This window comes from Pungitius pungitius, chromosome 6, assembly GCF_949316345.1.
Source record: "Pungitius pungitius chromosome 6, fPunPun2.1, whole genome shotgun sequence".
Classification (NCBI taxonomy): Eukaryota; Metazoa; Chordata; class Actinopteri; order Perciformes; family Gasterosteidae; genus Pungitius; species Pungitius pungitius.
Window position 1 is genome coordinate 3177812 of NC_084905.1, and position 13893 is coordinate 3191704.

Consider the following 13893-nt stretch of genomic DNA (forward strand, 5'->3'; position numbering starts at 1 on the left):
TTGCTATGGTGTCCTATTGATCATGCTCCTTCCTGTAGATAGTAGATAGATAGTTAAGTAATGCCTATTGCCGACTCTGTGTCTGTTCTGGTGTTAAGTAGTTTCTCACTTAATTTAATTTACATTAATCTATCTATAAATCTCCAGAAACTCTTTAATAGCCATTCCAATGCCACCATCAACACTTTGCCGTAATGCACTATTCAAATCTCCACAACATTGTACTTCCCCTCCTAATTAAACAGATAATTGTGTTTCCTTTGAACCCCCCCTTGTTAGCATGTTAGCTACCACCCAGTCACAGGACTAGCTTTTTCCAAAGCATGACCGTGTGAACCGGAAGGCGATGCCTTCTTTTGTGCCACTGTGAAGCAGCAGAGCCGAGCCGCAACAACGACGCCAGGGAAGGCTGCAGGCCCGTAGACTCTGACGGACATCGATGGGTAAGAAAAATCGCCTCACGGGAGGAGCGGTCGGTCGGAGAACGATCCTACAGCTTTCCCCTCCCGGGCTGCGCAGCGGGAGTATCGGAGAGAGGGAAGAAGCCCCTTCGGGATCCGATGGTATTTCTTAATAATGTCATCTCAGTGGTTTGTTAGCTGAATGCTAAATGCTGGAGGTGTGAAGCATGTGGCGATCTTTTAAAAACTTGACAAAATCCCGCAGTCGAATTAGTTAACCATGGGTGCAAGGTTAAATCACCATCACCAATAGCTAATGTCCACGCATAATGATAGCGGTATGCTAACTGACCTTTTCTTAAGTTAAGCTAACTGTTCGCCCAGAAGCTATCGTGTAGCATGCTAAGCTAACGTTAGACGTTTTTGTGAGCATGCCAAAATAGTCTTACGACAAATGACTGTGGAACCCACCCGTGATCACCTGTACACCATGAACGTCGCCATTACGTTTGACTTGTGTCAGTGTGAGGATGCTGTCCGTGTGGGAGAATAACGTTAGCTTATAACTGCTAGCTTGTTGTAGCTAACCCAAGGCTAACCTCTTGGCTGACATTTTTTTTGCAGATGAACAGGAGGTTGATGGACACAGATTTATGAAGGAAAAACTCACAAACATGAAGACTGCCGCAGTAAAGGCCACAGGTAGAATAACGGTATACGTTGGGAGCTGTTTGTGTTTCTTATACTCTTAAAACCCAAAGACTGGGATAAGACAATAACTGCCACGATGAATTCACTAACCACAAAGTCACATATTAAACATAAGGACCTGGGCTACATGTTGATGTAAGCCATTTTTACATGATCCAAACAACTAAATTAATTACTAGATGTCAACATTCCCATAACGCCGCCTAGTCATCCCACTCACCCTTTCTCTGGCTTTTACTTAACGACACGTCATGCTGTAAAGACTCACAATATCTCTATCAAACTATAGTCAAAAATATTCTCTTTCCTGAGCTGTTAAACTAAGAAATATGTATTTTTCCCAGTAATTACACAATGAAATCCACTTCCTGGGTGGTTCTAGATGATGTTATGACCATGGGGAATAGGTCGGATTGGCAGTGTATACAAGGTGGAGATTTCCACTGGGCAGCTTTTGACCGACTCTTATTGGCTAACAGTTCTGCCAATCAGATTTTGGTTTGTATAGCTCAAATCTATTGGCTCTAACAATTCAAATGAGATGCCAATCGCTCAAATTGGTCATAGGTTGCAAAGTTATGGTCCCGCGTAATTATATATATTTAAAGCCCCAAGCTACTGTATTTGGATGTATTGAACACCATTAGTGATAAACAAGTGAAGACGTTGTTTGAACTGTCAATACTGAAAACTTGACTGTCCCCTTGTGGGGCTATGATTTGGGAGAGGTTTAAAGCTGCAAATGTATCATTAAAAAGTGGTAAACATCCTGAAAGTACTCTTAAACAGGAAAAAATACGCTATTTACACATCTGAACAAATCTTATAGGTGTTCTCTTCTATTACATCACAGAAATGATTCAAATAGACCGTACGGTTGCAAAGATTTACTCTTTTTAATAAGAAGAGTCTGTAATAAAGAGTTGATTGATAGAGCAGAGAGCTGAAAAATGGGTGGGTTATAAGAGGTTAAGCAAAGCACGTATGATTGATCAGGCTGCTTTGTCTCCACTTGTAGAGGGCTTGTCTTTGCTTGGAGTCTACGAGGACAGCGATGAAGAGGAGGCTGGAGACTCTCTTCAGCATTCAACTGCAAAGTCAGCAGACATCGACAGCACATTGGCCAACTTCATGGCTGTGAGTATAACTTGCTGTATATCTTAATCATGTTTGTGTTACTGAAATCGGAACCAATGGTTATACATACGTTCATACATATATGTGAAGTTAATTGAGGTACATAATCAACCAACTGATATGTGGCTATTTCGGCCTCGGACCAGTCCTGAAATGCATGTTCCTGCATTGGTTCTACATACATAGTGTCTCATCTCAGGAGTGTACCTGAAATGGCCCAAAGAGTACAATATTAATTTCTTTATGTATCGTATCATGCAAACATCATTACATTACATGTCATTTTAGCTAATGCTCTTATCCAAAGCGACTCTCGTGTCAGTCAGTATGTGATGGAGTGAAGATGTCTGTTGAGAGAATATTGTACTCCCCTCTACACGGCTCACTCGTGGTCTAATTACCAAAAAGCAAGCCCACAGAGACTCAAAGTAGCTCACAATTCCATGAGAATATTACTAAAGACACCAAATGGTGCAGTGCCAGTGGAATATATCCAGCAGATAATGTATTCATCTGCTGGATTAATATCTCTGAATGAAATAATGTACTACACGCTACATGGCCCAGCTGTGGAGGCATTGATACAGCTGTCTATTCATAAAGCATTCGTAGGTTTATGAATAGACAGCTATTTAATGTGTTGTACAATCTGGACCATGGGCCTGAAATAAATGTTTGATTAAATGATTTGACCAAGTGACAGGAAAGTCAATTATGCAAAACGTTAAGTTATACTTGGTGCCTTTTTCTTTTTAAAGAAACGTAATCATTATAGATGAGCAATCGCACAGCACAGTACGCAGTTGAGAACTGAGAGGAGAGATGGTAAATGGATCTTCAGACTAACCTACCGTGGATAGTTATCGGCAGGGCAGACGGTCCATGTTAGGGTTCCCTGATTTAAAATCTTTTGTGTGTTGTTCATACGCTCCTTTGGCCATTTTTCACCACAGGAAATTGATGCTATCACCACCCAGCCAAATTCTGAAGATACACCTCCACCTTCAGTCCCAACTGCCGCACCACCCAGACCTGAGGTGGATACTCGGCAGTCAGATGCCAGTGCAGCTCAGAACCAACAAAGCACAGAGTTTGAGTACAACACTCAGTGCTCTCTTTCTGGAGGTAACTGTCTGTGTGCGATGTTGTAGATGGAAGTGTTCATAGAAGAGCAATATTAAATCTGTCTTAATGACATGATATGCCGATATTTGTTTGCAACCTTTTTCTGCTTTGAGATTATTGCTGTTCGTCTACATGAAAAAACAATTTATTTAATATATTTAATACAAATCAATTGCTCTTTGAAATTCAACGACAATACTGCTAGATTACAAATAAACTGCCTACATTTCAGCAACCTCTTTAATACCAATCAGACCTGATGATCATTTGTTTCTACCTTCCAAATTGCTATACATTGGTGACGATTTAATTTTGTAATTTTATGTGCTAGCCTTACTTGAACTCTGCTTTGATATGTTTTTGCAGTGGGTGTAGAGATGGGAGACTGGCAGGAGGTGTGGGACGAGAACTCTGGCTGCTACTACTACTGGAGCACTCGGACCAATGAGGTGTCCTGGGAGCTGCCACACTATCTTGCTGATCAGGTGCAAAGCCTGGGTCAGAATACCAACAGGTAGGAACAGACAGAAAGACGCTTTCATCATCGTCTTTGTGAATGCTAGCGTCATCTCTGAAGTCCCGCTCTCTATCTGATCTCAAGGACCTTTCTTCACACGTTTTTGTTTTTGTCACGCGTACAGAAATTCAGACCTGTAAGATGTAGTTTTGTATTCTTTGCAGCTCTAGTGTCAATGGCAACGGCACAGCGCATGTAACCTATCACGCCAAGGAAAATGTTGCATTTGTTGCAGCCCCGCCGTCTGTGAAGGAGACCAAAGTGAAGGCAAGTTTAATTTCATAAATGTGAATGAATTTGACTCTGGTGTTAAAAAAGCATTCTGAGCGTTAATATTTTTACCTCATGTTTTGTCTAAAAGGAGGTCATTGAGAGTGTTGTAGGCCTCACAAGTGAAGAAGAGGAGCGCCATGGCGTGGCGGCGTCTCTGCTTGGACCTTTGATCCCTTCCGAAGTGAAAGAATCAGAAGAGAGATGGAGAAAAAAGTTGCTTAAAGGCTTGGACGAGCCTGAGAACAGTTTAGATTCTGATGGGGAAGGTGTTCGCAGTGCAGTATCTCAACCCACTCCTCCGTTGGACCCTGACCCAATCCCCACGGTCCTGAAAGACCTTTGCAACAAGGATTTGGAAGGCCATTCTGATGCTGAGGAGGAGACCGAGGAAGACACCATGGAGCTGGAACTGGCCCTGGAGAGGAAAAAGGTGAGCCACTACTTTTTTTTTTTTTTTTCTGGCAACAGTTAACGGTTAATTTGGCACAAAGGAGGAGGATAATGGTCACTATATAATTCTGATCATTGCAGTGAAAGTGAAGTGAAGTGAAGTGAAGTGAAGTGATGACATGTTGGACGGACATTTTGTGAACTGCTACTTGACTGGTTGGCTCGAGGCGTTCATACGACCGCCAGGCATTTTTCTGGTTTGAGGGTGCGGCAGAAGTATTTCCAAGTGTGCACCGGGACAACGTGGCCTCCCCCTAAGCTGTTCTCCCACTCTTAGGCTGAGCTGCGGGCGCTAGAGGAGGGCGACGTCAGTGCCGGGGGCTCGAGTCCTTGTTCTGAGGCCAGCCAAGAAGCCTCCGGTTCTCGAGGCCTTCTACTAAAGAAAAAGCGGTGGAAGACTGCCTTCCCCTCTGCTCCCAGCCCAGAGTCCAACAGCATCGGCTCAGACCTTCAGGACATCGCCGAGACGACAAGTGAGGGCGGCATGCACGGAAGAATACGTGAACAATGAATATTCCTTTGATTTAATGTTTTTGTTCTCATCTCCTTACATCTTTAAATGCCTCTTTTGTGTCTTGTAGCCCTTTCGAAAGTTCAAGAAAGCGTCAAAGAAGCAGAGGAAAAGGAAACGGACAGTTCAGAGGAGAAAGCGGTTACAAATCCTCCGATTAAAGAAGAGGTGGAAACACCGGAGCTCAAAGTAGAAACGCCTGAGCTCAAGGTAAAAACGAGGTTACCACCATCCATGGCTATTGTGGCTCTTTTGTGGGATAGTTTGTAATGCGAAAGCATATCTAGTTTCAGATTGGAGAACTGGCCAATACGTTAACTAGCAAGATGGAGTTCCTGGGGATAAACAAAAAGGCGATCTCAAACTTTCAGTTTCTTCTGTTACAAACTGAGGTGAGAGGAAAACTATTCATTTTCTGAGCAACCATCCTAGCTTCCAGATGTTGGAATCCCAAAGTGTGACATTTAAAATATTTAACGCTTCATTTTGTTTCACATCATTTTGCACAAAACCTCGTCGTAGTACTTTAATATTTAAAATTCTCATTATAATCGATCATAGGGTGTCATTTGGAAACGTAATGTAATTACTTTTCCGAGTTTCACATCTATCTTTTGTCTTAATGTCTCTGCATCCTTTTTATCTCACTCGGTGTCTCCTATCGCCCCCCACAGACTCGGATTGCTGACTGGAGAGAGGGCGCTCTGAATGGGGTCTATCTTCGTCGCAGGCTTCAGGAAGCTGCCGAACACATAAAATATTACGAACTTAACGCCACTCCTAAAGGCTGGTCCTGCCACTGGGACAGGTACGCGCTCCTTACCTTTCACATCTCTAAACCCCCCTCGCCCCCCCCCCGAAAAAGGTTGCAGACTTTGTTTCATGACCTGGGGAGACGCTTAACCAGTCTGGAAGGATCAGAATACTTTCCAGAAAGACTCTGCAGGTTTCTGTGATGCAATCCTGGCCCTCTGCCGTGCACATACTGATAAGGGAGCATCCACTCTGGGCCAGCCTGCTTCCTGTTAAATATTCCTGCCGCCAAAAGCTCCCTGTCCCCATAACAGACTCTTAAGCCCTTTGTTGTCAGGGCATTTGCAGACTGATTATGGGTCCAGTCAGTGGAAATTTTGGAAGGGTGGGGGTGGGGGGGGGGGCGGTATGGTAGGAAGGTCGGTTGCGTGGGAGCGCTTTGAACTTTACAGGACTACAGCACCCAGAATGCAATGCAGACAGTGATGTCCGGGAAGCGAGGAGTGTCACGCATCTAATAAAAGGTGAAGATGGAGCAATGACGGGAACCCAGCAGGTCAGACCTACTCTATTTCATATGTCTTCCTGTTTTTATTATTTTTCTTTCTGATGTAAAAAGAGATGAGTGTGTGCTCGTAATTCTTGACCTATGCTTCTTGATGATTACGATGGTGTTTCCTCTCTGGCGTCTTCCTGTGTCTGGGAGGGAATGGTTGTCGTAGAAAGGAACAAATGTGACAACCATGGTGTGAGCTGCTGATTGCTACTTTCAGGACCTAGAGATGATTTGTTTTGCTTTCTTTGTTTTTGAGAGCAAGGTGGGTTCCCTATCCACATCCCCTAACCACACTCCAATTGGGCCCTGCTTCTGGACAGCTAAAGTCGCTGTCCATACCAACACTCCTGCCCCTTAGTGTGGCCAATATGTCCACTCCCTTGCCCCCCCCCCCCCCCCCCCCCCCCCGCCCCCACTGCCCCAGGGTATCCCGCCACTCACGCCGTTGCTGGGACAGTCGTTGAGACTCTTGCCTTCTATCTCTGTTGTTCCACTCTTTAGAGAGCACAGGCGGTATTTCTATGTGAACGACCGGACCAGTGCCTCCCAGTGGGATTTTCCAAAAGAGGACGAGGGGGAAGACCTGAAAGGCACACACTGTACCGAGACACAGACTTCCAGCCAAGAGACCATCAAAACATTGAGCGCATCTCCTGGCGGGGTCACAGGTCAGTCTTTGTCCCCAGACTTACCCGCTCAGAGTGTATATGTATGTCTTCCTGTTCTTCCTATGAACATGTGCTTAGATGATGAAAACTGCGACAGCGCTATCATCAGGGTTCATACAGTCTTGAAAAAGCTAGAAAAGTCATGGGATTTTAAAATGGTTATTTCCGGGCGCGGAAAGCTGCTTGGAAAAAAACAGAATAGTCATGATTATGTTCATATAAGATGAGTTTGAAATAATGCTTTTAAAAGGGAGACGGGGTCCGCTGGAGGGTGCGCGCATGTGTCTGTGTCGTGACGCAACTCCTGCATGCGCAGGTAGTTACCCTACATACATTCGGTGGTGTGGAAACACTGTAAGCTTTATAATTAAATACTGAATTCTGTCACTGAGATCTTCCTGAATGTTAGGTCATGGAAATTTGATTTTAAAGTCATGGAACTCAAAATGTGTATGAACCCCGTATCATGCTTCGCCCAACGGTTTTGCAACTGTATCCGTTTTAACAGGACCGTTAACCCCAGCCGCCCCCCCTCCAGCGCCACCCCAGCCCATTGCATCGTCTCTCTGGTCCCCACCTCAACCCCCCCTTCCTGACAGCCCACCCCCCCCTCCCAGCAACCCTCCGCCGCCGCCTCTGCCCCCAGGCTCCCCACCTCCACCCCCTCCTCCTCCCGACAGCGACGAAGAGATCATGGAGGTGGAGATGGAAATGGACGACGACAACGACGGCGAGCCCCCCGCTCCCGGAACAGAGGAGGACGGCTCTGCGAGACCTCCTTTGCCTCCAGGCACTGCTAGCGTGAAGGTACGCGAGAAATCAATTTAACTTAGCCATCTGCAGCTAACCATGTACGTGATTGTGTATATGTTTAGGAGAAAAGGCTAAAAGTGTTTCGCGTCCCACAGATTGTGGAGTCGTCCGTTCCCTTGGGGAGGGGTCAGAAACGTAAAGCCGGCCAGCTGAGTAAATCCATAACTATTGGCAGTGGTGCCATTCTCTACACCCAGCCGGCTTTCAGCGCAGGTAAAATGACGTATTCCCCGATATGCGCGTACCTGTCAGAGCGGTATTATTCCAGATCCTCTGAACCAAGACCAAAGCCCTGTTCGTTTTAATGATGGTTTCTCTTTGTGCAGCTCCTCTGATGTCTGCGACCGCTTACTGGGGCGTGCCAGCTGTTCCTGCTCCCCTGGTCCCTTGTGAGCCTCCTCTCCCACCTGTCCCCGCCCTACCCCCTCAGCCACCACTGCCGCCTTTCCAGCCGCCCTTTGAACCTCCTGGAGCCAAACCTCCGGCCCCAGACAAGACCAAGAAAATTAAAAAGGATAAGGTCAGTTTTGGTTTAACATTTTACATCAATTGTAAAAGATGGGACGGTAGAAAAAAAATAATAATGTAAAACAAACTTCAAGACAAGTGTTGATTTAGCTTCTTGCATTTTTTCCCCCCCTCCCTCCTATCTCTATAGTCAAAGAAGAGTAAGATCAAAATGCCATCTCTGGTGAAGAAGTGGCAGAGCATCCAGAAGGAGTTGGACGAAGAGGAGAAAAGCAGCTCCAGTGACGAGGACCGAGATCAACTCAACAAGAGGAGTATCGAGGACTGGAAGACACAGCAGCTCATGACGTATGTTTACGTTTGAACTGAGTAACGTTACGCAACTGGTTTTTGATGATTGTGTATGGAGCGGCTACGCTGACCCGCTCTTCAATAACCTGTTTTTAATTCGACAGAGGAAAAGCTTCAAAGAATGCTAATTTTGAGACGCTGCCCGATAACTGGAGAGACCGACTGAAGAAAAGGAAGACGACGAAGAACACGTAACATCCAACCGGGGTCAAACGGCGCCTGTGTCACCAATATTTTTATTCGGCTCCAACCCTTACTACAAGGTTATCCTGCCCGAGATGAGCGTTTTATTTTATGGTCAATGGACTCTGTTCATCATTTTATGGTGGACAATGGAGACATTTGAGGTCCTTACATGGCAGGCCATTCCACAGAAGGGCTTGAATGTCCTTTTATTATTTTTGCAGTGACAGTTGTAAATGTGCCAAAGTGATTGGGTTCATCAAAAATATACTTCACCACCGTTTTGTAGAGCTTCATGACATCGAGGACCACCACAGTTTGTTTGGAGGGGAGTGTCTATTTTATTGAGTTTATACAACTCTGTTCATTCATGTATAATATAATGTGCAATGTTTTTTGAAGGGGATGGTTGCTGAACCTGTACATTTTGTAAAGTTATTAAACAGTTTTTTTCATTTTTTACATTTTCTTTGTTTATTTGTTTGCTATGTATTTTATTACGGCTTTAAGACGAGTTACTAATTGACTATTCATTTATTATTTTAAATTCAAAAGCAGTTTTATCCTAATATAATATTACATAATCTGCATTTTAATTGCAGCATAATTCATGAAGTATCCTAGTTGACAGGTCTTGGTTGATATTTGAGCCAAGCCACAACATTTCAGAATCCTCTTAATTGCGTTTTTAAACTAAGAAAATATAAAAGACAACAAGGACAACGCCCCACGGGGGTTTTAGAATGCCTACAGAGGACTTCTTTTTATCTCAAGAAAATCAAAGTGAAGAAATGATGTGGCAGGCTGGTCCTTTTTTACCTAACGAATAAGAACTTTTAGAAATAATTTAAACGTTAACCATGAATTAGATATAGAACTCAAAGGTATAAACATTTTCAATATTTTTTTAGTGCTACATCAAATGTCTAAGGATTCCATTAACTTGTTACCAGACATTTTTTGTACACTTTTAGAGCATAAAGCATTGCTTATTTCACTTCATTTATTCTTAGCTGCGCGTAGATCCGCAGCCACAGGAGGGCGCAGCGGAGACTCGCAGCAACCAGGAAACACGTTGTGACGTGCTGAGTTCAAGGGTCAAACCAAGCCTCACCCGTTGGGTTTTGCGGGTGTCCTTTCCAGCATTGTAACGAGGCATGGATTAAATAAATGTTGCTTCTATCTTGATAAATGAGTTGCTGCACAACACTACAATACTATATGCGTAATGCTAAACATGCTGAGGACATCTCTGTCCCCAGAGGATCTACCTTCAGTGAGCTCATCCCTTCACTCAGGTCACAGAAGACCAGGAAGCCTCTGGGAAATATGGTCCGATTGGTCTGGGTGTCTCATGCTTTAAGAAGGAATGAGAATTTGATCCAGGAGCAGATTGCCGGGGGGTGGGGGGGGGGGGGGGGCGTTCAGACAGGTGAGTACGACAACACAACAAACCTGGGAGAAATGTACACAACCAGATGTTTGCATTTTTATTTTTCTACTTTTACTCAAATGCTTTTACTTGCATAAGATTAACTGTGAGTACAGTTCAAGTAGGTCTGTGAACGTGTGCACAAGGCACCACTGAGAAGGTCTTAAAATCATGAAAGGACCTGCCCTCATATGGAATAAATGATATTCCAGTGGTTATTTAAAACACACAAAGTATCTATTATGCAGGGTTATTCAGGTCAGTCAGCCTTACCTTTAGTTTTATTCTACATATTTAGAATGTTAGAATGTGGTTTCAAAAAGGAGGGAAGTCCAAGCTCAAAGATGTAAAAGACAGGAGAAATGTCAATGATCGAAACGAGGGAGAGCAGGAGATTGCTCTTCTGGAAACAAACAAAAAAACCTTGTTGGGAAGCATTCTGTTGGCTTTGGGATGCTGATCTAATAGAAGGGATGGTGAAATCCACACGTTTTGAGTCTCTCTCTAATAAAACCACAGGCCTGCCTGTTGTAGTTCCTGACGTAGCCTGCAGAGTGCATTCAAACACCAGGTGATCCATGCACTGATAATCTATGGGATTATCCTTCAGTGACATACCACTCATGTGCACACGATTTTGACCAAAGAAAAGTGACCGGGCTGAGTGATCCCAGATGACATCATGTCCTAGTCATACAGACTAGATGACAGTTGGCCCTTCTAATCACGGGTACCTAACAATGCTGCAGATCGATATGTGCGAGATATGTGCACAGCTGACACATTTATTTTATACAATTCCAACTCCTTCCAAAAGGCTCCAACAGCGATCCACTTTTCACACATAACCGACTCTTTGCACTCTGTCGAGCAGTGTTACGCTTACCTCTCACATCGATGATCGAGCCTTTTCTGAGAGATCTTACAAAGCCAGAGATGAGGTCAAAGAGGTCAACGGAGATTAACACTGTGTTCCAATTTGCTGACTTGTTTTAAGCCAGTGCGACACACTGCAGCCGCCCTTACAAAGTGCGTATCGTTGCATTCAATTGGGACCTCCTACTGCTTCATAACATTCTACCCTGAACTCTGACCTCCTTGCTGATTTATGATTGCTGATTTAATATCCAGAGGAGCACATTGGCTCACAAAGATACAGTAGGACATCCTTGTCTTCTCTGCTTGTGATGCTATGCATTGGGACATTCAAAATCTTTTTCATGGCACACTTATTGGTTCGGCAGTATGCGTACTGAAAAGCACAGAAAGAAAGAATTCAAGAGGAGGACCTCTGGATTCAGAGGAGACTTTCCCTAGAAGTTCATTCTCCTAAGGCCGAGGCGCACAATATTTCTGGTCGGATTACCATGCGACATCCTTAGAGCAGCGTGCAGCCAGGCAGGAATAACAATGGGAGCTGGAGCGGCACTAAGCTATTAATAGAGGGACCAGCCGAGGGAGAAATGTGGAGTTGGGTGTCCTCTGCTCTGAGGACCACCAGAGGGCACTGGGAGCCTGTAATGAAACACAACGGAGACTCCTCTTCCCTTCCTCTTCTAATCCCACCCCCATAGAATGCTTTAAGCCACTGGGTGTCAAAGTTTTAACGTTGGCGGGATGCAGTCTGAAAGCTGCATTGCAGAGTTGATACTCAGGTAACAGCGCAAAGGCAATTAAATGCAATGTTCTCAATTATTCTTCAGCAAGTGGATTTTGGTTGCTTTCCTTGCGTCCGTCCCGCCCCCGCCTGTGGATGTGTGGACGTTTTAGGAGGCATTTAAACCCTTTTAGTTATTTGGGCACATTCTGTGGTATTCTTAAAGAAGGGCTTCCATCGTACACACACTCCAAAATGTAAACTTATCCAAATGTAGGTCATTTGCATTGAAAAACGAGGTATTTCAACGTTTTCACTAAACAAGACATGCTTGCTGTAAATGTTTTTTTTACAAAACATTAGATAAAATATTTGTTTAGATAACTCAATCAATTTTATAATAAAATGTTTATGCTCAAGCTTATATAAAACACGACAAGTTCAAGTGTATAATTGATGAAAAAGCTATTTGTGTGTTTCTAGAACACTTCTGGTGCATGATGAAGACCTCCAGTAGTACATCTCAATTCTATTTGAGTTATTTTTAAGGATTCAGGCTAACAGGTTGTCAGGTACTGACATACAAATGGTAAGTTTGCATGAAGTAATCCTTGGAAAAGAAAAAGAACAAAAGAACATCCTTAATAGGTTTGAATTGAAGCACTTGAGGTGCATTTCACCCTTTGACTTCACATTCCTGCACAAAGCAGGAGAAGACACTTTTTTTTTAAAACCATGACTAAATACTCAGTTTAAGACAATCTTAAGGACATGAGAGGAGAAGGTTGTTCAGCGAGGGCAGAGCGTGGCGTCGCAGCAGCCTGAGCACCGGCACAGCGGTCCTCTGATGTGTCATGTCTGATTCCTAATGAGTGCAGGTAAAATGTTTGCCGTCAGACGGGGGCAAGGGAGCTAATGAAAAATCCCCACCACCCAGCCTTCAGAGGCAATTACCTCAAAATAAATATTAACCACCAGACGATGTGTCGAGTAATGTCTAACAGCCCGAATGCAATGTTGCATTCAAAGTTCACCGCAATTCCTTGAATATTTCTGCATTCAAAAGAGAAACCCCCGAAAAAACTTGGTGTGCAGGGCGATCTCTTATCATGAGTCTGCCCCCTGAAACGTCTGGGTGTCCTTATTTACATTTCCAACCCATTTCTCAAGGGGCCACATTTTATGGAGACAAAACCACGCAATTATTGTGCACATAACGTCAGCCTCGGCGGCCCCCCCTTTTGATGGCTGATTTGTCCCTGTGTTCCTTTGTCTCGCCTGCCGTTCCAGTCAGTCAGGGCCTTGCTTGGTTCCCTGGCTCTTCCTGCTGGCTGAAATCTCATCTTGGCTTATTTACATTATATTACACCCCCCCCCCCCCCCCCCACACACACACACACACATATTTGAATATGAAGCCTGCTGGGAGACGAGTAGAGACGCAGATAGACGCGGCGCAAGATCGCACAGGATCACTCGTCCCTTTCCTTGCCCTCGCGTTCAGGTATGGTCACCATGGAAACCATTGCTTTTATTATTTACCATTGTTGTAAGCGCGCGTGTTGAAACTATGGAATACTTGGATGGAATGTAATTAACATCAGCGGTGGGGAGGACTTTACTGGATATATGGAGGCAAATGTAGGATCCTATACAATGTGCATGAGGCAAACCTCATTATACATTATCTGTCATATCAAAAAACTTCAATTAATACTTTTATTGTGCCTGGGCCCTGTATCTGTTGTGTGTTTAAATATGCAATAGCTTCCTTGAAGTTCCCTAGATCAACTCAATAAGTTCTCATATTTCACTGGTGTTTACGGCTTGTCTCCGCTGCTTAAAGTGGCCATAAATCATATTTTATCATTACGGGTTGAATGAGGAATCAGAGCTGAGGTAGAGGATAAATCTACTTAAATCTGATGATCACTAAACAGACCTAGG

At 44.1% G+C, this 13893-nt stretch overlaps 1 protein-coding gene across 2 annotated transcripts; it reads left to right on the top strand.

Annotated features, from left to right (window-relative positions):
* The first annotated feature begins 284 nt into the window (after positions 1-284).
* Positions 285-9379, top strand: fnbp4 (formin binding protein 4). 2 transcript variants are annotated; one of them, XM_037450852.2, is made up of 17 exons: positions 285-443; positions 1026-1103; positions 2131-2249; positions 3203-3374; positions 3741-3888; positions 4056-4158; positions 4253-4594; positions 4892-5087; positions 5196-5335; positions 5413-5517; positions 5800-5933; positions 6936-7102; positions 7611-7909; positions 8011-8128; positions 8242-8435; positions 8574-8731; positions 8839-9379. In XM_037450852.2, exons 1-17 carry the CDS (start codon positions 440-442, stop codon positions 8927-8929), a joined length of 2568 nt encoding a protein of 855 aa, XP_037306749.2. In that variant the 5' UTR covers positions 285-439; the 3' UTR covers positions 8930-9379. The 2 variants fall into 2 exon arrangements, with proteins under 2 accessions (XP_037306749.2, XP_037306748.2); XM_037450851.2 differs by having other exon boundaries at positions 324-563.
* Positions 9380-13893: the final 4514 nt, after the last annotated feature.

What these genes read in the sequence shown, in the direction of transcription:
- fnbp4 (XM_037450851.2), top strand. Translation starts at nt 440, where the DNA reads ATGGGTAAGAAAAATCGCCTCACGGGAGGAGCGGTCGGTCGGAGAACG. An exon ending in TGAAGGAGACCAAAGTGAAG is followed by an intron (nt 4,159 to 4,252) that starts GCAAGTTTAATT and finishes TTTGTCTAAAAG; the next exon opens with GAGGTCATTGAGAGTGTTGT. An exon ending in CAGGCACTGCTAGCGTGAAG is followed by an intron (nt 7,910 to 8,010) that starts GTACGCGAGAAA and finishes CGCGTCCCACAG; the next exon opens with ATTGTGGAGTCGTCCGTTCC.